Below are 22,851 nucleotides of genomic sequence, written 5' to 3' on the forward strand. Positions count from 1 at the left end.
GCAATGTGTCTATCCGGAACACATTTCACAAGCTTCTGGGTTGTCAATAGCACAGGCGATGACCTTTGAGTTGAAGATGTCAAATTCGCTAGTGTCAGTCGTAGCGGTAGTTTCTTGCTTATTTTCTTTAATATCCTTGGCCTGCTCTACCGGGGTGATAGGGGTGACTGGTTGAGAGTCCTCGATTTTTAACGAGGCAACACTGTTGACGACAGAGTCATCTGTTGATGGGGTTGGGGAAGGCTCCTTGAATGCATCGACAACGGGGATAATAGCCGAATTGTCGTTCATGTCAACTGCTTGTGGGACATAAACAGGACGAGAAAGTTTTGAGAGATCAACAACACTGTGAGAAGCTTGTTCTGCAACAGCCTTGTCAATAGTGAACTGGATAGCGGCAGATGCAGCTTGAGTTCTTAGGTAGTACATACCAGTCTTCAAACCCTTCTTCCATCCGTAGAAATGCATGGAAGTCAACTTACCCATAGTTGGGGCACGAATGTGAATGTTCAACGATTGGGATTGATCGATATAAGCAGCACGGTCAGCGGCCATATCGATAATGTGCTTTTGCGATATTTCCCAAACAGTCTTGTATAAATCTTTTAGCTCTTGTGGGATGTTTGGCAAGTTTTGGATAGAACCATTATCAGCGATGATATGGGACTTCATAGCTTCATCCCAAATACCCAAATCAACCAAATCACGTAGCAAATAAGGGTTGACGATTTGGAATTCACCAGATAACACACGACGAGAGTACATGTTGGAAGTGTATGGCTCGAAACACTCGTTGTAACCCAAGATTTGGGATGTAGAAGCGGTTGGCATTGGAGCGAGCAACAAAGAGTTTCTTAGACCGTGTTGCTTGATTTCAGCCTTCAAGTTATCCCATTCCCATAGGTTAGTTGGGGTCTTACCCCATAGATCGAATTGTAACTTACCTTCAGATGCTGGAGAGCCTGGGAAAGATTCATATGGACCTTCTTCCTTTGCCAATTCCATGGAGGCTTCACAAGCACCATGGTAGATAGTTTCAAAGATTTGGACGTTCAATCTCTTTGCTTCTTCAGAGTCAAATGGCAAACGTAGCATCATGAAAGCGTCGGCTAAACCTTGAACACCCAATGCAATAGGTCTATGTCTCATGTTTGATCTTCTAGCAGTTTCAACTGGATAATAGTTACGGTCAATGATTCTGTTCAAGTTGCGAGTCAAAACCTTAGAGATATCGTGCAACTTCTTGAAGTTGTAGGTTTGAGTCTTACCATCGTTTGATATTTCAATGAACGCTGGCAAAGCGATAGAAGCCAAGTTACAAACAGCGGTTTCTTCTGGGTTAGAGTATTCAACGATTTCACAACACAAGTTCGAAGACTTGATAGTACCCAAGTTCTTTTGATTACTCTTCTTGTTACAAGCATCCTTGTATAGCATGAATGGGGTACCAGTTTCGGTTTGAGCTTCCAAGATAGCGTACCACAACTTTTGAGCCTTGACAGTCTTTCTACCACGGCCTTCTCTCTCGTAACGTTCGTACAATGCTTCAAATTCATCACCGTAAACATCTGGTAAGCCTGGTGCTTCGTTTGGAGAGAACAAAGTCCAATCTTCGTTCTTCTCGACTCTCTTCATGAAAAGATCTGGGATCCATAGTGCTGGGAACAAGTCTCTTGCACGGATTTCTTCCTTACCGTGGTTCTTTCTGATGTCGACGAAGTCGAAGATATCTGAGTGCCATGGCTCGATGTACAAGGCGAAGGCACCAGGTCTCTTGTTACCACCTTGGTCAACGTAACGGGCAGTGTTGTTGAAAACACGAATCATTGGAATAATACCGTTAGAAGTACCGTTAGTACCAGCAATGTAAGAACCGGTAGAACGAATGTTGTGAATGTGCAAACCAATACCACCAGCGGTCTTAGAGATCATGGCACATTCCTTCAAAGTGTCGTAAATACCTTCAATGGAATCTTCCTTCATGGCCACTAGGAAACATGATGACATTTGTGGATGAGGAGTACCAGCATTGAAAAGTGTAGGCGAAGCGTGTGTGAAGTATCTTAGAGACATTAGGTTGTAAGTTTCCAAAACCTTTTCAATATCTCTACCGTGGATACCGACAGCCACTCTCATGATCATGTGTTGAGGACGTTCAGCAACCTTACCGTTGATTCTTAGCAAGTAAGAACGTTCCAAGGTCTTGAAACCGAAGTAGTTGAATTGGAAATCTCTGTCGTAGACAATCGCAGAGTTCAAAGTATCTTTGTTCTCCATGACGATGTCATACACCTCATCCGAAATCATAGGCGAGTGAATACCAGTCTTTGGGTTGACCCATCTGTACAAGTCTTCGACCACTTGCGAAAACTGCTTCGTGGTTTGCTTGTGCAAGTTAGAAATGGCAATTCTAGCGGCCAAAGTAGCGTAATCTGGGTGAATGGTGGTCATGTAGGCACATGTTTCAGCAGCCAAGTTATCTAATTCAACAGTCGTTACACCTTCATAAACACCAGAAATAATACGCTGTGTGATTTTCACAGCATCGATGTGCCTTGGATCTAGTCCGTAGCAAAGACGAGACACACGCGCAGTGATCTTGTCGAATTGAACCGGCTCTTTACGGCCATCTCTCTTGTATACAAACATTGTAAATCTGACTTAGAAGGAAAAGAATAAACGAGAGGATAGTGTGTGGCTCTAGCTATTGATTTCCACTAGTATGTGATTGCGTTAATCCTCTTTCTAGTCTTTTCAATACCACCCTGTGTGTTCGGTATGATCTTTCTCACTCTTCTTGAAACGAATAGTATATAGTATTCGTGAATGAGTTTATAATGATATAGAGAGACAGACCAAAGAACAAGGAATGGACGCGTCAACCAAGGTATATATATATGTATGATAAACTAACCAGCAAGAGCTAAGATCCCAGAGAGCAAAGCAGCTCCGTCTGTGTTACGCCAAACTCACTAGTGCATTTGTCAAAAAGACGGGTGAAATTTTTTTTTTTCGCGTTTTTATTGCAATGTATTTCAGCAGTAAAACGCGTTTATTAATTAACGTGTTTACCGCATGCTGCTTGCCGCTCCGAGGTCTTGGTGTTTTTGTACGAGTTTTTCTACGTCCGAACTAAAGAAAAGTAATTATAAAATTGAAAAGTTAAGATAAAGAAATTATATTTACGCGTTACGCGTTACGCGTTTTGATCAAAATGTAAACAAAAAGGGCACGGAAAACTCCACAAGAACGCGTAACCCCCCTCCCCCACCCAGATCAGCTGCGGAGCTGTCTCTTTTGATGCTAGGCATTCCTTTAAGGGCTTCTTGTAAGGGAGAGCGGAGCGACGATAACGTGTTGCAATGCAGTTGCGGTTTGGTTTTGGCAAATGTGGGTTGACATCTTGGTACGAGCACCCTAGCACCATTCCCAATACAGATGCATAGATTGTTCAAGAAGCGTACAGAGCACGCACGCTCTCTTAACGTGGTGAGGCAGGCTGACAGGCAAGCAGGCGTGCGCAATGAATGCTGGCTCTGCGGAAGAAGAAAAGGGAAAAACCAAAAAAAAAAAAAAAAAAAAATCAAAGGCATGTATCTCCTTAGGGTGTCTGGGTGATGATTAGCTTTGGTAGAAGTTAGTGTCACGTGACTCGAGTATCCAGCCAAAAAAAAAAAAAAAAGGTTATTATTCTTTTTGTGCACGTAGATTTCCGTCTGGCACGGACAAAAAGAGGCAATGCGTGCAGGTAGGTCAGATCGGACTACAATTCCTACCCAAACCACCTGCATATGAAAGGTAAACGTAAACGAGAACCTGGTGTAGATAGATAAGTTTTTAACTTCTTGTTTATTGTGTGAATATTGCATTGCGTAACTTGGCTAGCTGCCAGGATGTAATAGAAAACGATCGTTTATGTATAGGTCATTATTTACACGAAACGTCATCCAGATGCTCAGACATCTGAACCACTACTGTTTGTTGGTGCATTCGTGATGGGCAATGGGATTCCATTCAACGTTTCCTGTTTCTGAAGAGAAGACCTATCGTAGTGGCACCAATGGCAATTCCCGCACTGACCATTGCAATTCCCTTCAAGCCCTGGCGATTGATCTTATCCTCAACTGCAGTCTGTAGCACACGTGCCTGCTGGTTCTCTGGCTCGTGGCTCACTAGCACATCAACGTACCTTTTCGCTGTGGAATATTCGCCCAATTTGTAACATCCGATCGTAAGGTAGTATAGGCATTCTCGTCTTCTCATCGGAGATTCCTTGTATATATCAGTTAGCAACTTCACCCCAAGCATCTGGTCCTCTTTTTCTACTGATCTGACGAGACCCCATGCGTAGTTGAACCTCGATTGTACGGATGCTATCTCACCGCCCTCATTAAGCACCTGCTGCCTTAAAATCTCGATTTGTTCGCTTGACAAAGCAGAGTAGGAACTTTCTAATTCAGGTAAGTAGTTAATGTTCGTCATGTGCTTTTTTTCTGTTACTGCTTTCGCTATTGTGGTAGGTCTCTAGATGTACTCTTTAATAACAGGCTAACGGTGTGGTCCTAGTATTCTCTATTCCTGCCTCATCCACTTTTATTTTTTCTGGTGCATGTGAGTTATCGCAGCAAAGCTAGATATTAGCTACAGCTGTCTTTTCTTGAAACATGAAAAAATTCAGATGAGCAACAATAAGGCGAAACATCAGTGAATTTCGAAAAGCTCATCGCAGCAAATTTAAAAGGAAGTGAAAGTTTGTTGGTTGGGCGATTAAGAGCTTCCATTTGACAGTTTCTACGGGAGCATCGGCGAATAGACAGATATATATAACAACAGGACAATATGGAGGATACTACTAAGTTGAATACCTCTAAATTGGGGACCAAAGAGTATTGGGATGACTTCTATTCTCTAGAGAAGAGGAATTTCGAGGAAAATCCTGAGGACCTAGGAGAATGCTGGTTCGCGGACAATGATGCAGAGGAAAAAATGGTGGAGTTTCTACTTGACAATTTGGGGGAATATGAGATTAAACAAGATAGCACGATGATTGATCTTGGGACCGGAAATGGACATCTTTTATTCAGTTTGCTAGAAGAAGGATTTAATGGGAAGATGGTTGGTGTTGATTATTCCGAAAAATCGGTAGAGTTCGCCAATGAAATTCTGGAAACGAAGTATAGTGATAAGGAGAACGTCAAATTTGAAGCTGCTGATATATTTAGTGATGAATGGGCTCCAGGGACTTTTGACATTGTATTAGATAAGGGAACTCTAGATGCCATCGCCTTGAGCGGTATCAAATTCAGCCATGGGAAAACTGTGGTTGATTTATACCCCAAGGTTATAGAAAAGCTTTTAAGCAAAAACAGTGTCTTTTTGATCACTTCCTGTAACTTCACAGAAGATGAACTAATAAAGATCATTGAAACAGATTCATTAAAAAAATGGAAATCCATACCATACCCGGTGTTTGAGTTTGGTGGTGTTAAAGGTACTCCAATCTGCAGTGTGGCATTCGTTAAACTATAGGAAATAAAACAATTATTTGTTTGCTTGGGTTTGCTACTTATATTAATGAACAAAATAAAAGTTTATATATATATATATATCGGGTCTAGTAATTGATTAATTTTCCGGTACATGTTCAGTCATTAAATCATAAAGCTGATCAGCTATCTCGGGCTTAGCAGTTCTAAGAGCATACTGTACGGGAAGTTTGTTTTCATCAACTGTAATTACTCTGACAAATTTATCGCCATGCAGAGAGCCCGGGAAACCCTTCTTGATGCAGAACCCTTTCACCAATGGCAAATTCAAAACGACCTTCAATAATCCACGCGATCTCATGATGATTCTAGCCTTTTCGGAGTTTTTATCCTTATTGAGATGGAGTGTACCGACACCTCTTTCCTTCCATCCTTCTTTTATATCAGTCAATTGGTATAATTTGATATTCGTTTGGAACAACGATTCCTCAGTTTCCTCTCCAGACTTGATTTCTTGTTTTGTGAGTTTAACAATTGGCTCAGTAATTGGAGTTGATGTGCTTTCTTTGGTATCAGATACGGATCGTGTTTCATTCCCAGATTTATCATCTTCCTTCGATTCAACTTTTGCTGCTTTGAACCCTGCACCAAAGGATAGGCCTGCACCAAAAGAGAATCCGGAGCTAGGTTTTCCAGCATCCTTATCGTCTGTAGTTTTCTTAACCGCACCGAATCCACTAGAAAATGGTGTAGATGAGCCAAATGGCTTGGAGGCTGCCCCAAAACCCATTGAGAAGCTGGAAGACTGTCCAAAAGCAGGCTTTTTCTCTTTGGTCTCGTCTTTGGCCTCGTCTTTAGCTTCGTCTTTGGCCTCGTCTTTAGCTTCGTCTTTAGCCTCATCTTTAGTCTCAACTTCGGCCTCATCTTTGTTTTTAACTTCCTCCGTGACATCCTTCTTGGTTTCTTCTGGTTTGGATACTTCCCTCAATTCTCCTTCAGACTTTTCTACCGTCTCCGAGTCATCCTTGGAGCTTTCTGCGTCTTCCTTGTTTGCCTCTTCCTGTTGCTCTTGTTTCTCTGCTTGCTCTACCTTGGCCCTTTTATTTTGTGTTTCTGGACCTTCAGAAGAGGAGTGTTCCTCTTTGAGCTCGCGCTTCTTCGTATCTTTCGCAAGTTCTGGCATTTTATAAGGGTCCTAAGGTGTCACAGTGGTTGTGCTGCTTCCATCTGAACCCTTTTTTAGTTATTTTATTACTGTAATAGTAACGGTAAGTTTCCTCATTGCAAAGATTTTTGACAGAAAAATATCCAATGCAAGTACTAAAGGTGACGTATATAGAAAGAGCACAACATAGAAGCTATCCTAGGTTGCTTAGGAAAAGTGTAGATATAAATTTAGATTTCGTAATACATTTTAGTTACCTATACAGTTCTTCTATCTGAGAGATAGTGCACAATTGGGTTTACACCTGAGGCTTGAGTCAATTTTTCGAACCATGCGAGAAGAATACCGCCATGTTTTTGGCCTTCCGGTATCGACATGCCCTTGTAGAGATATTTTACCAATACATCCTGTTGCTTGGCATCCAATTGCTTGATTATGTTGGCGATATCGGCTTGTCTAACCTGGGTTAGTACTTCTAACACACCAAAAAAGTACTGTGATTTTGCTTGTTCATCTGCACTGTATGGTGGTTCACTCGTGAAAACCTGAACTGCGGAAACGAAATCGCCTGAAGCAGCATAAGCACGTAATTGCTGAATAGCTGGTTGTAGTTCCTGTAGTGTTAGGAGATGTGAGTAGGGTGGCTTTAGGTCCTCCACTGTCAATCTTCCACTTTCAGGGTCATAAGCATCGATGTCAATTCTTCTCCAATCCTCCATAATGAAATTTGCTTCGAGCTTTGAGTCTCAAGGTAAACAAGCTTCGTTGATTTATATATAGATAAACTCACAAAGTCGTGGTTCCTACTTACTTCACCACCTAAGCTGAATATAAGGCTCTTTATCTTTATTAAAGGCTTGTTCCTCTAGAAAAGGTTTCGATTTCCTACTAATAGGAGAAGGTCGGGTAATGATTATCCGGGTAACGTATAAATGTTATTTATATATAGCAGGCGGTAAGGTAAAGATCATACATATATCAGGCTTACAGATAGATGGTAGTATCTAGCAGCATAACGATGGGTACGCGAGATCTATTAGAGAGTCTATAGTACGATAGGGAAAATCTTATTAAATATATTGATGCTTTATTATATAGTGTTTATAAAAGATGATGGACAATATTAACGTCTGTATCCATGTAGTCAGTTTATTCTCACCTATTGGATGATCTTGTTATCTGGAATACCACTGTACTCGCCGTATCCTAGGGCCAAGTTGATATTTTGTAGACATTGGGTGGCAGCACCCTTCAACAAGTTATCTATTGTGGCGCAAACGACAACACGGTCACCGGCATCGTTCACTTTGAAACCACCAACGACTACGCCGTGTGTGCCTGAAACATCTTTAACTAGTGGGATATCGTCAGCAACATGAACCAACTTCTCATTGGCATAAAATTCTTGGTACAAAGTCTTAATCTGTTCGGATGTTAGAGAGTTCTTCTTGATTGGAATAGAAATAGTGTGAGAAATACCTTGGAACCACTGGGCAACGTGTGGGATGAATGCAACCTCTAGTCCTAAACGAGTAGAGATTTCACGTTCGTGGATGTGGTTTGTCAAAGAGTAAGGAATTAAGTTGTTGTTTAAGAACTTTGGATCATTTTTAGGAGATGGTGTAGTACCAGCACCGGAATAGCCAGAGACACCGAACACCGTTGGTAAACCTGTGATAAATTCGACTAATGGGGCAATTGCAACTTGGGCACCAGTAGCGTAACAGCCGGGGTTAACGATCTTCTTAGCGTTAGCAATTGCATCCCTGTTGTTGAGCTCTGGTAATCCATATGCCCATTCGGTTTCAGGCACGAATCTGTGATCCGCAGAAAGGTCGACAATTTTCGATTTACCTTCAGCTACAGATTCAATTGCTTCAACGAAGGGCTCGCAAACTTTGTTTGGCAAAGCCATAACCCACACGTCAACAGCATTTTCAGTTTCCAATTTCTTGATGTCTTCGATTTGTAAATTTGAATAGATGATTTCAGATTTGGTATAGCCTTCTAACTTCTTACCAGCATTTTGACGAGAAGAAACGTGAGATAGTTCCAGGTAGGGATGGGAGTTTATCAAGGAAATCAAATTTTGACCAGTATAACCTCTTGCACCAATCAATGCAACTTTGCGTGGAGCCTGGTTAGTGCCTTCTACCTTAGGAGCAGATCTTGCCTTGGTAGAGTAAGCTCTTGATGATTGACCATTGGCAAATACCCCACTTGTAGAGCCATTGGACGTAGAACCGTGTCCAGTTGATGCCAAGTCTTTTGTAAACTCGCTGATTAATTTGGAGACAGTCTCCAAATCATCGATACCATACCAAAATAATACCTTTCCATTCTTTAGGTAAGAACCATCCGATTTGTTGAAATGCCATGCAATATTGGCATCATCTTCATTGACAATCCATTGCAAAGCTGGGAAGTCACGGTTCAAAGCACTGAACACATTATCAGTGACATTGTTCAACCAGCCTGTCTTAGAAGACAAGAACTTGTCAAGCTTTGGAACGGAAGAGTTTGTCTTAACAACCGCAAGTACGTCTAGAGGTTCATCAGCGTAAGAAGTGAAAGTGGATTCACTTAGTTCTTTCAAATAAGAAGCCACGGATTGGTTACCAGCTTGAATTTCAGGGTCTCTTTGCAAGATATCTCTCAAAGCATCTGGTGAAGGGAATTCGGTCAAAGAGGATCTTTGAATTAGTTTATAACCTCTTCTGATCAAAGTTCCGGCACCGGAATCAGTGAATAACTCCTTTTGCAAATCTTGAACGTTGATGATAGCAACGGAGGAAGATCTTGGAAGGAAGTCCAAAAGTTCTTTGATTTCCTTGATCTTTAACTTGGTACCGAACTTAACCCAGCTTTGTTTCATGAGGTCATCGTATTCTTCGTCCAAATTGATAACAGAGACCTTTTCTCCAGTGCTACCATTTATGATACCACCCTTTTCGTTCAAGTAAACAATCTTCAATGGCTCGAAAACTCTTGCTAATTCACCAGCTGCAACATCCGCATTAACATTCAACATTTGGCCTGATTCAGTTTCAGCTAATGAAGTTAGAATTGGAAGAGCACCAGCTTTGATGGAGGCTTCAATAGGGTCTCTAGCAACAGAAGTAATGTTCCCGACCAATTTGTACTTTTCCTTATCCAAATATTCCGCAGTGAATACTCCGGAGGTGATTGGTCTGGCACGAACACCAAGCTGTTCCAATGCGGTAACCAATTTCAAGTTTTGTTCCAAGAAACACTTTCTGACAACAGCCATTGTGTGGTCATCAGTGATTCTAATACCATCAATGTAGTCTGGTTCAATACCCTGAGCCTCAAGTCTACCATTAACTTGTGGGCCTGTACCGTGTAACACAATTGGATACAATCCAACGTGGTACAAGAACGCAAGGCATGAAGCTAACTCTTGAAGATTGTCACTAATTATAGCACCCCCAACCTTGATAACAGCGAATTGCTGTTGAGACACAGAAGTGAAATACTTCAAATATTGTTCAACCTCCCTTTTAGATCCAATGTTATTTAATAACTGGATCACGGTAGATCTGGTGCCTGTAGACCCAACTCCGTTCGAGCTAGTGATAAATCTTCTTGAATACCCAACCCTCTTCTTAGGTAACGAAGCTGTAGCAGAATATCTTGATAATATGGAAGTTACTTGGCTCAAACGAGAAGGGTTAAGACCCTTCATTGAAACCAATAATTTGGCTGGTGCGGCACACATCGATGATTATGATGATTACTGCTAATCAGACTTGACTATGGCTAACGAAACGATGACTACTATCAAACTCTCCCCTTAAAACCCTTTATGAAGCTCTAAGCTTTGATGAGATGATCCTCTAACGCCAAAACTAAGTAGCCCTGCACCAAATAACAGTAAATACACTCACAAAATGGAAATGATACCTAATGGAAGTACTTAGCGAATTAGGTCCACTTTTTTATATGTGGAATGCCTCAGGTTGGGCTTTTTTTTTTTTTTCAAAAATTTTCATGAAATTACTCATAGTAAGACTCATCGAAGGACTCACAGAAGAAGAGTGAGAAATATGGTAGGAGTCCACTATTGGTGTAGGGATTTGTAGCGGAACGCCCATCAATGAACACTGAATTCTTTCTGAAATTGTTGAAGTATTTGATACTTGTGACGATAGCACTGCACATGTGACTTGCAATTAGTGCAGTGCGGATAGATATAGAGGGAAAGAGAGAAAGAGATTTCTATGCTATTTTTTAGTGATATTGTGATCACGTGATATTACACCATCTAGTACATAAGAGCATCATCGGAGCTGTTAGATGGCTGATGACGAGACCTGTCTCTTCTTGATCTGTAGCTCGAACTTGCAGGTTTTTGGTACGGCGGTACAGGTGGGGTTGTTAAGGGTGCGCCAGATGCAGGATATCTCGACTGGGGTGGAAGAGAACCTCTTCCTTCGTATGTATCGTGTCTTCTGGGTACTCTTCTGGTCATACCGAGTGGAGCGCCAGATGATGCTGGGGTACTTAGTTTGTTCATCAGTTGCTTCTTTTGATATCCTCTACCTCCCAGGCCGCCTCCTAATCGCCTTGGCTTGAAGTACTTAACTGTTCTGCCTCTTTCAATGTCTACAATTGAAGTCCGTCCCATTATTTCAATGCCTCGTCTCACACCCAGGTCTCTAAAGCATTGCTTTGAGTCCTCGTAGTTAACAAACTGTACAAATCCATATCCCCTGCTCTTGCCCTCTTTGTCTCGTACCACTCTGCAGGATTCTATCTCGCCGTATTTGACAAAACTCTTCTGCAATGCTACCTCATCTACAGAGTAGTCTAATCTTCCAACAAATAATGTGCGATATGGGTCACTAGAAATATTTGGATCAGATTCTGGGTGCCAGTCTTGAAGTTTCGCCCTCAATGCCTCTTGCTCCCGTTGCGATTCGTTTATCGCATCTTCATATACATCTAAATATTTGTTTTCAGATATCTTGCAATCGAGCTTTTCATAGTTCGACACTTCGGGCAGCAGTTCTGCGACACCTGTCAGGATATATTTTCTTTCTTCGGCTTTTTTGAGCTTCAGTTTCGAAGGCTTCAAAGGTGGTCCCTGTGTAAATAGCTTCGTTACTGTTGGCGGAAGTTTCGTTAAAGTGTGGAATCCATCATGCCTGTTATATTGCTTAGTCTGCTGCTTCATTGCAACAGGGTTCGATAGGTTATAAATATACCTGTGTGTGATTATAGATAGCAGGATCCAGTGGGAAATAAAATGGTAGTATCGCTTATTGTCATTGGGACAGTACCATTTAATCTTTATTAACAGTTGTAATACATTTCAATGCTAATGTTCTTTTTTTTTACCATAATCATTAAAAAGAAGTATGTAAGAAATGTGTCAAAAAATAAAGAATACGTAGTTGAGCAGTGATGTATTATTTTCGGGAAATACTGTTTACAACAACACACATATTTGAATCTATATATATATAATAACTATTTTATACAGTAGCAGTTTGCTTCTTACCGTGAATTAACTGATTGAGAAGATCAGATGAATTGCTTTGAGGTGGGTTCATCATTGGATGGGAAATACCCTGTTGAGCTTGCATTTGCATTTGCAATGATATTTGTTGCTGTTGCTGTTGTTGCTGCTGCTGCTGCTGCTGCTGCTGCTGTTGATGTTGCTGCTGCTGCTGTTGTTGTTGTTGTTGTTGTTGAACTACTTGCTGCTGTTGCTGCTGTTGCACAGCAATTCCGGGAGGCAATACAGTAGGTGTCGTTTTACTTTGAAGAAATGGTAAGAGAGATGACATATGGTCCACAGGTTTAATGGCTAGCATATCACAAAGCTTAGCACCAAGCACATTGTCCGATTGCTCACTACAAGTTATTCTATCAAAAGAGAATAATGATGGATAACTCTTGTAGGTTTCATCACTAAGCATGCTTGAATTGAACGAATAGTTACGCTCCGGTATGTCAGACAAAAACTTAAAGGTTTGATCTAGGAATTTAATGCAGGTAGCCATTGGATCATATGGATCCTCATAAGTCTTCTCACCTTTCTTCTTAGAACTATTTCCTGAGGAAGCATTTGTTGTTGAAGCAGAACCAGCATTGATTGGTGTTCCTGGTGCTGAACTATGGGATCCATCTGCCAAAGAGCTGGATAGGGTTGGGAATGTTGTAGACGTGACAGTTTTGTTGAAAATAGTGGATACAGGAGTTGGCGCTTGTGAAATACCCCATGGGTTTGAACCAGATGGGACAGGTGCAGGGGTTAGTACTGGTGGCGTAGGCTTAGAGTTTGATCCAGCACTTGTTATAGAGTTTGCATCCTCTGTTCTTAGTGAAGCGTGTGCCAACTTTGGTGTTGAGCTGGCACTTGTGGTAGTCTTCGCGAGAGCAGGTGGTGCATGCGGATGGTGGGAGTGTTCTTTTCTTGAGTTATTGAAAGCATCTGCTTCTTCACCCGGTTCATGTAAGAACATACAATTTGGATTGGGGCATGGTTGACCTCTTAAATAAGATGAACAGTATTTTGTTGTACCATAAGCCGCTTTCACTGGATGTCCATCAATATAAATACCATCAATCGCTTGAATACATTTAGCTGCATCATCCTTTCTGGAAAATGTCACGTATATACCGTAACCAGAGTTAACGTGGCTGGAGGAGCTAGACACAGAATGATGCTCGTGTCCAGTCTTCTTGTTGATGACAATCTTGTTAATCTTACCGTACTGGCCGAAATACTTGTCCGATCTCAAGATCGATGGTAGTTCTTCGTATGGGTAAGGCGGATTCAATCCAATAACGTACACTAAATTCTTTTGGATAACTCTCATACCAGCTAACTGCTTCCTGTTATGCGTATCGTTTTCCCTGCGTTCTCTTTCTCTTTGCTTCCGCTCACGTTCCTTCCTGGCCTGTTTCGATCGTTCAAGCTTCAACTCTTCTGGAGAAAGAACGATATACTCCACACTTTCATCATCGTATTTTCTACGACAGGCTGGACACCGGCCGTTTAGTTCAGGATTCTGACGAATATTGTTGTAACAAAATTGACAGATCTGGTATCCACATGGACATGGCTTGAAGTGCTTATCCATAACATCTAACGGCTCTATACATAGAGGGCACAAATCTTCCTCGTCATCTGATAAAAACGAAGTGTCGTAGTTAGATAGAGCTTTTTGAATCTCATGTTGATTCTGGTGAACATGTGGATTCTCTGTAGCAGCTGTCATCATTATTAGTGTTATATCTCTGGAGTATTATTAATAATTTTTCTCAGTTTGGTCGTGTATGTTATGTATGCTTCTAAGTGTTAGTTGCGATCCGAAGTTTAGAGACTTAAAAACCCCCTATACTAACTATCAAATTCTCTGTACGAATAAAATAACTGCACTTGAAATGTTTAGTACTATCGAAATATCGCAATATTGAACGTTAGGTCCTTTTTTCTACTCTTTATTTTGCCGTGTTACAACTATTGTTAACGTTTTGTTAATAGAATATTCTAACTTACAACGTATTTTAATCTTTCGAAGATTTTTAGGTAATTTTTTTGCCCTTCGCTTGGGGAAAAAAACATATCACGTGAACATGAATCAATACAGGGTTGACTACTATGCAAACGGCATATACAACACGAAGACAGGCACACATGATACACACATATGTAAGCTACTATCTTTGCATCTAGTGTAGGAAATAATTGAGGTCGAATAGAAAGAGACGTGTCGTTAAGTCATTAATTACATTTACTTAGCTTGGTTACATGCGAAACTAGCGCTGAGATGGCTGAAGGCATCACCTAGTTATAAAACTGCGAAAGATGCAGCTAGCTAGCCAACTGTAGAATCGGGTTGCATCCTTATGCGGCTGCAACTACAGGGGTGGTGAGGTAGTCAACATCCACGATGGCCGAATCGTTGTGGCATTCCACAGTGACATGGATTTCGAAGTCCTTACCGTGGTACTGGGCAACATCGTTATACTTCCATACAATGTGCTCGAAGGTCTCCTCCTTACCCTTATCCTTGAACTTTAGGTCTGGCAAATGAACCCTCTCCTTGATATCCTTTAGCAAATGCTTCTCAATGTGCTGATGCAAGTGTCTTACGAACTTTTTTGAGTGCGAGTTCGCAGAATCCTTAATCTTTTCTGGGTCATCGTGCGACTCATGAAGCACAAATGGAGGGTAGTACTTCAAATGACAATGCACGTGATCAAATTCTTCATCCTCCGTCTCATTCTTGATGAACGTTTCAAACGACTCCAAGTCCTCAAATACCTTGACGACTTCTCCGCTCTTGGTGGTGACTGTTGTGAACTTTGGTCCTTTATCCTTCTTGGTCATTGTTTATAGGGGATAGTTTGGCTGGTATGTTATACGACGCTGTTTTGTTTGAAATCAATTGCTTTATCTGCTGATTGATGGGAGGTGTTGCTAAGCAAGAATACTACAATACTAAAAGATACAAAGGGATAGTCTGGGCGCCTCCTATTGCTTACTCCAATTGAAATTTCACAGCCCGTATTTATACTTTGTCGCCTTCTCCAACTCGTATTCCTGTTTTCGTTCCACCCCTAAACCCTAATCCACACTTTTACAAAGTTCAGCATTGGCATCCACATATAGCACATAGGATGCTTTTTCTCATTACTACCACAACCACTATACTATACTACACACATAATTTGCCTACGGAAAAACCCTGCGCGTGTCACCAGTTAAAAAACCGGGAAACACACCACCATGCATACGGCACATGACAACACAGAAGGAAACCTGTACAACCTTGACGAAAGCCATCGCGTTTCTTCGCATAAGTGAACCATTTTTTCCCATTTGCTTTTTGCTTTTTGCAGTCACGGTCTTTCGATAATTCTGGGGAAAGATCTCCGACTGAGGGAAAAAGGAAGAATTGAAAAATCAGAAGACAATATCCGCACCATAGCAGCGAGAGGCACGCCATGGATTCTCCGTTGTCTATGGTTTCAGTACGCATGGGGTATATGTTGGGTTGGTTGGTACCGAGAGGTCGAGAGTTGTGGGCTGGGTTTGTAGTTGCTTGTAAATAGAGAGAGGCCACTTTTGAGAATGAGAGCTGGATTTTGGGGTGGCCGGTGGTTGTCCTTTTCTTGAAAACATGCCATGTAGGTGCCAACATGTATGTGTAGATAGATGCCATTTTGTAGTCGGCGGTGGTAGTAAGTAGTTCCATAGAGAATTGAAAAGGTACCGTTTACTATGGCAGCTTACCTGGGAAGCACCTTTAAAACACAGAAAATTTTGGCACTATGGCCGAGTGGTTAAGGCGACAGACTTGAAATCTGTTGGGCTCTGCCCGCGCTGGTTCAAATCCTGCTGGTGTCGTTATTATTTTTTTCAAGCTTTTATTTTTTTACTGGAAAAGAGCTCTTAAGTTAAAAGTGCTGTATTTCCGGGTAATGGGTGCTATACCGTATACATATGCATTTTGCACACACTGGCTTGTGCTAGCTACGTCATGAGTCTGCCATTTCCAACATATCAGCCCTCCTTTCCCATTAATCCCTACAAACTAGCTTTTTTCGGACCAAGTACTATTAGCTATTGAAAAATAAAACACTCGTGCTACCCTACCTCTGGTACCTATACCTATCTCTATCTATCTACCCGCCAGCCCATCGAGCTGAAACTGACTGACTCAATCCGCTGACTATCTTCTATCTACGAAAGCGCTTCCATAATTTGTCCAAATCGCTCATCTTATTTTTTTTTGTCCTCACCACCCCCATTGAAGCGATGCTAATATGTGCCCCTCCATTCGTGCTCGGTCTAATGGATTTCCCCGTAGTGAACACACTTCCCTATAATAATTAAATTTTATTCTATTTTTTTTTTTTTTCTGTCATCTCTTTTTGGTTTTTTGGCTTCTTGGTTTTTGGCTTTCCTTCAGCTTTCACTGTGCCAGGTGAAAGTCCGAAGAAAGATAAAAAAAAGGGATCAATGGACAAACATGGTTCTAAGATTCAGCCATAGCCCATGGCCCCGCCATAATTAGCGGTTAGAAATTGTCTCCGTCAGAATTCGGCAATGCAAATTGCTGCGACTTGCGAAAAAAAAATTAACAACAACAATAGCATAACATACAATTAAATCAGGTAACCGAAAAAAAAAAAAGGTCTTTTCTATTTGAGCGACTCACATTGATTTGTCTGTGCCCCCATAGTTAAAACATTGCGTATTCGTCCATTAAACCTTGTTTCAGTTCATGAGTAGATATTGTAGGTTGTAAGGGGAAAATTGTATAAATATACGTCTGGTTTTTGTCAAGTTTCTAAATCGATGTGTATGTCTTGTCTCTCTCCCTCCTATACTTCTGTAGTATAGTAATATATCTTGTAGAAAGAAGACTAACAACCAATAACTATCAAGCTTTGATTCCAGCATCACATTGGAAAAAAGAGCTCTGACATTGGAAACTAAACATACAAACGAACAATATTCAAGAAGAAGAATGTCACCATCAGTAGCATCGCCAGCAATTTCAGTCTCTGTTAAAGGGTCTGTTACAGAAAAGAAAGTGTTCTTACAAAACGAAGTGGACGAAATTGAGAAATGGTGGTCGCAACCACGTTGGAAGAACACCAAGCGTATCTACTCTGCTTACGAAATTGCCAAGAGACGCGGTTCTATACAACCCACTGTGTATCCATCTTCTTTGATGGCCCAGAAATTGTACAAGATTCTTGAAGGGCACGCCAAGAACGGAACTGTTTCTAAGACATTTGGTGCGTTGGACCCTGTACAAATTACTCAAATGTCAAAATATTTGGATACGATATATGTTTCTGGCTGGCAATGCTCTTCTACGGCTTCGACTTCAAACGAGCCAGGCCCAGATTTGGCCGACTACCCAATGGACACTGTTCCAAACAAGGTAGAGCATTTGTTCAAGGCACAGCAGTTCCACGACAGAAAGCAATGGGAGCGTATCTGCGACGGGACCATCGAAGAGTCCGAAATCATTGACTATTTGACCCCAATTGTTGCTGACGCCGACGCTGGTCACGGGGGTTTGACCGCCGTTTACAAGCTCACCAAGATGTTCATCGAGAGAGGTGCTGCGGGCATCCACATCGAGGATCAGACCTCTACAAACAAGAAGTGTGGCCACATGGCGGGTAGATGTGTCATCCCAGTGCAAGAACACATCAACCGTTTGATCACGTGTCGTATGGCAGCTGACGTGTTGGGATCCGATCTTGTGCTCGTTGCTAGAACCGATAGCGAGGCAGCTACATTGCTCTCGTCTACTGTGGACTCGAGGGACCACTACTTCATTCTTGGTGCCACTAACCCTGAGGTAAAGGGCCAGCCTTTGAACGAGTTACTGAACAAGGCGATCTTGGACGGCGCTACCGCAGAGGATTTGCAAGCTGTTGAGAAAAAGTGGTTGGCCAAGGCTGACGTGAAGCTATTCCACGAGGCGTTTGCCGATGCCGTGAGGGCTGCGGGCAAGGGCGAGTCGTTGATCAAAGAGTTCAACAGCAAGGTTGGTCCATTGACCGAGTCATCTATCTACGAAATGCAGGCATTGGCCAAAGAGCTATTGGGGTCTGAGACCGAACTATTCTTCGACTGGGACTTGCCCCGTGGCCGTGAGGGTTTGTACCGCTACCAAGGTGGGACCCAGTGTTCTGTGATGCGTGCGCGTGCCTTTGCACCATACGCCGATCTCTGCTGGATGGAGTCGAACTACCCTGACTACGAGCAAGCGAAGGAGTTTGCGCAGGGCGTCACTGCCAAGTTCCCTGGCAAGTGGATGGCCTACAACTTGTCTCCATCGTTCAATTGGACCAAGGCGATGTCTGTGGAAGAGCAAGAGACGTTTATCCAAAGGTTGGGCGACTTGGGCTACATCTGGCAGTTTATTACGCTTGCCGGTCTTCACACAAGCGGTTTGGCCATTGAACAATTCTCGAAAAACTTTGCCAAGTACGGCATGAAGGCTTACGCACAAGACATCCAAAAGAAGGAGTTGGACAACGGCATTGACATGGTGAAACACCAAAAGTGGTCTGGGGCCGAGTACATTGACGGTCTTTTGAGACTGGCCCAGGGAGGTCTAGCGGCTACTGCCGCCATGGGCCACGGTGTCACTGAGGACCAGTTCAAGTAGGTGTCAGATTGCCAGGCTGCCAGCCTAGCGTACGTACCCCACCTATATCTAACATATGTAAAAGCGCGCACAATGTAGAGTATACTATATCCTATGTACAAACGATTAAAGCACATCCATCCATCATCTTTCTATCCATATAGACAGAATGAGCAGACAGTGCAGACAGGCGCATTACATTTGGTGGGCTGAGGCCACGCCAATCACTTTTGGTTGGGTTGTTTACGACGTGAATCAATCGCCTGACCTTCGGCCGACGTTTTTTGACACAAAAAAGGTGAGCTAGCTGATCTAGCTAGCTAGCCAGCTGTAACAGAAAAAAAAAAAAAGAGGGAAAAAGCAATCCCCACTACACTGTGGAGGGAACGAAGTTTGTTGTAGGAATTCTGGGGCCACCAGAAAATCCGGATTTACCAATTGCCATCCGAACCTGACACATACGTGTGTGTGCGTGTGCGTGGTGGATCTTTTAATCCGGTTCTGTTGCAGAAACCCAGGGTCGAGGGTCGAGGGTCGAGGGCTGAATAATGTGACATCACTGCCCCAATGGCAGGCCATTGCAACGGCAAGACATTGGCAATACACACAAAACAATATAGTAGTAGCCCTTTTGCGTGACTAGTAGACGGACGGGGAAGACTCAGTTTGTCCACAGAGGACAGACACCACTTTCTCGTGGGCCCCAATTCCGAAATTATTTCACATCTCTTCTTATTCCGATTCACACAATGCCCGCACAAAGGTACCACAAAGTGCCAAAAAAAAAAACCAAAAAAAAAAGCAAGAACCAAAAAAAACGCACGCCTTCTACATCCGTCTGCACGAACAACAACACAACATGCATAGGATCTGCGCAGCCTCTCCGTCTCTGCTTCGGCGAATCGTTTCTTTTGCGTTCCATGTGCTTCCTCTGCATTGCTTTTTCGACGCACATGGCCCGCAGGGGCCCCTGGTGTTTCCCCACAGACCGCTTCGGAGTATCGTCCCCGCTCGGTTGCTCGCTAGCGCGCTCCCACGAATCATCATCGCTAGGCAGCAATATCAACTGATATGGCATGCGATGCGAGAGTTTGTCGAGAAAAACGCGCAGAGGGTGCCGCAGGGGGAGGCGTACCAGAACGCTCGGAAGGACGTTTTTTTCTGCCCTGGGCCCAGTCTCTGCCTAAGCTCTGCCTACCCTCTGCCCAGGCTTTTCCGACGCTTTGGCAGAACCTAGGCAGAGCTTAGGCAGAGCCAGGGCAAAACCTAGGCAGAGAGGTTCTTGTCGCTCTTTCCATTCGGCTCAGATCTCGGAGTGGAAAACCCATGCATGGGCTCCTCCTACCTATGGCCCTGCCCCATGGCCATGCAATGCCCATCATGGCCTGGCCCGTGCATTGTCTCCTGCCTCAGCCACTGCGCAGCGCCCAACCCTACTTTGGGTCAGCCTCTATATGTCACCATTATTCTTTTTCTTTCCTCTCGAAGTTTAGTTTCTTTTGGCATATGGACATCGGGCATCTGACGTTGAAAGAAAAATCAAAAAAAAAAAAAAAAAGAATACGACTCAGACTCAATTCTCGATTTATTAATCATTTACCATTAAACTTTGCATTCTACTATACAAAACACAATTAGTTGGTGTATTGTTGAGATTTGTATAACAATATCTTTCTCTGACTTCCTACTTCCTACTTTCAAGTTTCAAGTTTCAAGTTTCAAGTTTCCACTACAAACGCACAGCTTTCATTAGGCGACACCTATCTGACTATTTGCTGCTCCGAATAGTGAATGTGTGTGGTTTGACAGAAACATAGCATAGCATTAACACACCACCTTTCGAAGTAATGAACAAAGTCCACAAGCCTAGTGGCACGACACACCGGATTAGAGAACAGCTCAATTTTAGCGACGACAAAAAATGGAAACAGTTTTCGTCAAGACGGTTGGAGTTGATCGACAAGTTCAACTTGAGTGAGCGCAAGGCTAGTGAGCAAGATGAGAATATCAGACAGATTGCCAACATTCTAAGAACCGAGTTTGGGTATCCAACAACCACGTCTTCTGAGTTCGAAAAACTGGTCACTGCTGCGGTCCAGTCGGTGAGACGGAACAGGAAACGGTCCACGAAGACCAGGTCCAGGCGGTCGGAAATGAGCAGCGCTACTTCGGACGAAGACTCACTCATCTCGAGAACCACGTCTCCGCTAGGTTCCTCCTCTCAAAACGCACCCTCGATGGTGTCTTCGCTAATATCCCAGGTCCAGGTCCAGCCGCAATTTCAGGCCCGGACCCAGACTCCGGTCCATGCCCAGGCTCAGGCCCATGCCCAGGCTCAGTCCCAAATCCCACCACCACCGGCTCCTGTACATATAGCGGGCTCATCTGTGCGTGCAACCACCCCAGTTTCGTCCGCTCACCATTTACAGGCCCCACTACTAGGCTCGGGTTCAGCCCCAGCCCAGACCCAGACCCAGGCCCAGGCACAGAGTCACGGCACTGTACCCATCATACAGCCTAAACCAATCCGCATGGTTTACAAATCTAATGCGTCGTTGCACCAGCAGGTCAGCAATTCTAACACTTTCAAACAAAACTACGACGAGTTCATGAAAGACGTTATCAAGGACTTGACTACCGGCCCGGTAAATCTCCAGAAAAACGAAACCGAATCAAAACAACACAACAGTCTGGCGGATTTGGCGTTATCGACTCACGACTTTTCGTTGCTAAACCTTGCTCTGTCCAATGACAAAAAGGGAGAAAATGCCGCCGGCTCTGATGGCACATCGGTATCAGGCTCAAATTCGACCGCAACACAAGCTTCCCAACCTGCATCTATCTCTCAAAACCAACAGAACGCTTCCTCCCAACAACAATCTATCCCATTCTTCCTGAGAGAAAAACTAATGCATTTCATTCAAAACTCAAAAACTTTGACAGAATTAACTACAAGCTTAAACCTCCACGAAATGAACAATCTATTGAAGTTAGGACAATATGTATTATTATCATCTATCTCATTTGTGCTGGAAAAATTCTTCAGCAACTTGTCCATGAACTCAATAGATTACATCCATGACAAACTATCATCTCCAGACTCATTATCTGAAATGTGTATTAAACTCATCGGCAGCGGAACAAAACGAAACTTGAACCAGTTGCCTTTGGAATGGAGAGTCAAACTTCTCAATTTCATCGTCGGTAGTGTCGTTAAAGACTTCGGCTTCGACCCATGTGTTTACCCACTCACTGAAATATTCCATGACTCTATCCTAAAGAAATACCCCTTGGTATGTAACGAGGGTAAAAACCAAGGTTCAAACTCATTCAAGAATGCTGTCATTGCTTCTCTGCCACTAAAGCCAGAAATGGCCAACAAAGACATGAACAAGAAAGTGGTAATCAAGTTTGGCGAAAAGGAACAAAGATTCGTATTTCATCTTTTGAGCAACGGAGCTCCAACGATTCAAGAAATATTAGAAAATAGTTCCAACCTTTTCCAAATCAACAGGGAAAAGTTTTCGTCTTTAACTATCTATCACCAGAACGAGATTGTTAAGGATGACGCTCAATTGGCATCTCTATTGAACGGGTTCTCGAACCAGGAAATTGTACTCGAAATAAAGGGCCACTCTGCTGTTCAAAATTCAAGCCATGAAAGCTCCGCTATGAATGGATTACAAATCTTAAGCAGTGTGTCACAAGTCGCAGCGGAAAATTCTTCTTCTTCCCCAGCTTGTCTCACAACTTTAGACAATATAATCAGCAGAATTTCTTCCCCAATCAGTACAATTAAGAAGGAAGACTCTTCCATCTCCCCTCTACTTCACCCACCATCCATCCCAAACAAACATGGAAAAAACTTTGTTAATGGATTGCCTCAACCTGTGTTCCAACCATTATTATAAATCTATTACAGATAATGATATATACATATATTTATATATTTGTATACACATAGATGACAGTAGTCTACCGAAATGAAGAGGGATTATAACATTATTATACTTAATAGTACAGTTTAGATATATGTCCTCCGGTT

At 42.7% G+C, this 22,851-nt stretch overlaps 11 protein-coding genes and 1 non-coding gene across 12 annotated transcripts; 4 read left to right on the plus strand and 8 right to left on the minus strand.

Moving 5' to 3' along the window:
- Positions 1-9: 9 nt before the first annotated feature.
- RNR3 (ribonucleotide-diphosphate reductase subunit RNR3) lies at positions 10-2,649 on the minus strand (the record flags this gene model as incomplete). Its single annotated transcript, XM_022821420.1, has 1 exon — positions 10-2,649. One exon carries the CDS (start codon positions 2,647-2,649, stop codon positions 10-12), a length of 2,640 nt encoding a protein of 879 aa, XP_022677783.1.
- A 1,365-nt stretch (positions 2,650-4,014) lies between these two features.
- Positions 4,015-4,482, minus strand: FIS1 (Fis1p; the record flags this gene model as incomplete). Its single annotated transcript, XM_022821421.1, has 1 exon — positions 4,015-4,482. One exon carries the CDS (start codon positions 4,480-4,482, stop codon positions 4,015-4,017), a length of 468 nt encoding a protein of 155 aa, XP_022677784.1.
- Positions 4,483-4,839: 357 nt separating this feature from the next.
- Positions 4,840-5,529, plus strand: EFM4 (Efm4p; the record flags this gene model as incomplete). The annotated part of the gene is made up of 1 exon (XM_022821422.1): positions 4,840-5,529. The coding sequence occupies one exon, from the start codon at positions 4,840-4,842 to the stop codon at positions 5,527-5,529; it is 690 nt and encodes a 229-aa protein (XP_022677785.1).
- A 96-nt stretch (positions 5,530-5,625) lies between these two features.
- YRB2 (Yrb2p) lies at positions 5,626-6,669 on the minus strand (the record flags this gene model as incomplete). The annotated part of the gene is made up of 1 exon (XM_022821423.1): positions 5,626-6,669. The coding sequence occupies one exon, from the start codon at positions 6,667-6,669 to the stop codon at positions 5,626-5,628; it is 1,044 nt and encodes a 347-aa protein (XP_022677786.1).
- A 239-nt stretch (positions 6,670-6,908) lies between these two features.
- ARC15 (Arc15p) lies at positions 6,909-7,370 on the minus strand (the record flags this gene model as incomplete). The annotated part of the gene is made up of 1 exon (XM_022821424.1): positions 6,909-7,370. The coding sequence occupies one exon, from the start codon at positions 7,368-7,370 to the stop codon at positions 6,909-6,911; it is 462 nt and encodes a 153-aa protein (XP_022677787.1).
- A 440-nt stretch (positions 7,371-7,810) lies between these two features.
- Positions 7,811-10,390, minus strand: ARG56 (bifunctional acetylglutamate kinase/N-acetyl-gamma-glutamyl-phosphate reductase; the record flags this gene model as incomplete). Its single annotated transcript, XM_022821425.1, has 1 exon — positions 7,811-10,390. The coding sequence occupies one exon, from the start codon at positions 10,388-10,390 to the stop codon at positions 7,811-7,813; it is 2,580 nt and encodes an 859-aa protein (XP_022677788.1).
- A 546-nt stretch (positions 10,391-10,936) lies between these two features.
- SNP1 (U1 snRNP complex subunit SNP1) lies at positions 10,937-11,848 on the minus strand (the record flags this gene model as incomplete). The annotated part of the gene is made up of 1 exon (XM_022821426.1): positions 10,937-11,848. The coding sequence occupies one exon, from the start codon at positions 11,846-11,848 to the stop codon at positions 10,937-10,939; it is 912 nt and encodes a 303-aa protein (XP_022677789.1).
- Positions 11,849-12,149: 301 nt separating this feature from the next.
- On the minus strand, positions 12,150-13,904 carry MOT2 (CCR4-NOT core ubiquitin-protein ligase subunit MOT2; the record flags this gene model as incomplete). Its single annotated transcript, XM_022821427.1, has 1 exon — positions 12,150-13,904. One exon carries the CDS (start codon positions 13,902-13,904, stop codon positions 12,150-12,152), a length of 1,755 nt encoding a protein of 584 aa, XP_022677790.1.
- Positions 13,905-14,530: 626 nt separating this feature from the next.
- RGI1 (uncharacterized protein) lies at positions 14,531-15,016 on the minus strand (the record flags this gene model as incomplete). Its single annotated transcript, XM_022821428.1, has 1 exon — positions 14,531-15,016. One exon carries the CDS (start codon positions 15,014-15,016, stop codon positions 14,531-14,533), a length of 486 nt encoding a protein of 161 aa, XP_022677791.1.
- A 937-nt stretch (positions 15,017-15,953) lies between these two features.
- KLMA_R703 lies at positions 15,954-16,037 on the plus strand. The gene has a single exon. It is a non-coding gene; the product is annotated as a tRNA-Ser (tRNA).
- Positions 16,038-17,162: 1,125 nt separating this feature from the next.
- ICL1 (isocitrate lyase 1) lies at positions 17,163-18,827 on the plus strand (the record flags this gene model as incomplete). The annotated part of the gene is made up of 1 exon (XM_022821430.1): positions 17,163-18,827. One exon carries the CDS (start codon positions 17,163-17,165, stop codon positions 18,825-18,827), a length of 1,665 nt encoding a protein of 554 aa, XP_022677792.1.
- Positions 18,828-20,653: 1,826 nt separating this feature from the next.
- Positions 20,654-22,717, plus strand: VHR1 (transcription factor VHR1; the record flags this gene model as incomplete). Its single annotated transcript, XM_022821431.1, has 1 exon — positions 20,654-22,717. One exon carries the CDS (start codon positions 20,654-20,656, stop codon positions 22,715-22,717), a length of 2,064 nt encoding a protein of 687 aa, XP_022677793.1.
- Positions 22,718-22,851: the final 134 nt, after the last annotated feature.

Source organism: Kluyveromyces marxianus, chromosome 7 (assembly GCF_001417885.1).
Source record: "Kluyveromyces marxianus DMKU3-1042 DNA, complete genome, chromosome 7".
Classification (NCBI taxonomy): domain Eukaryota; kingdom Fungi; phylum Ascomycota; class Saccharomycetes; order Saccharomycetales; family Saccharomycetaceae; genus Kluyveromyces; species Kluyveromyces marxianus.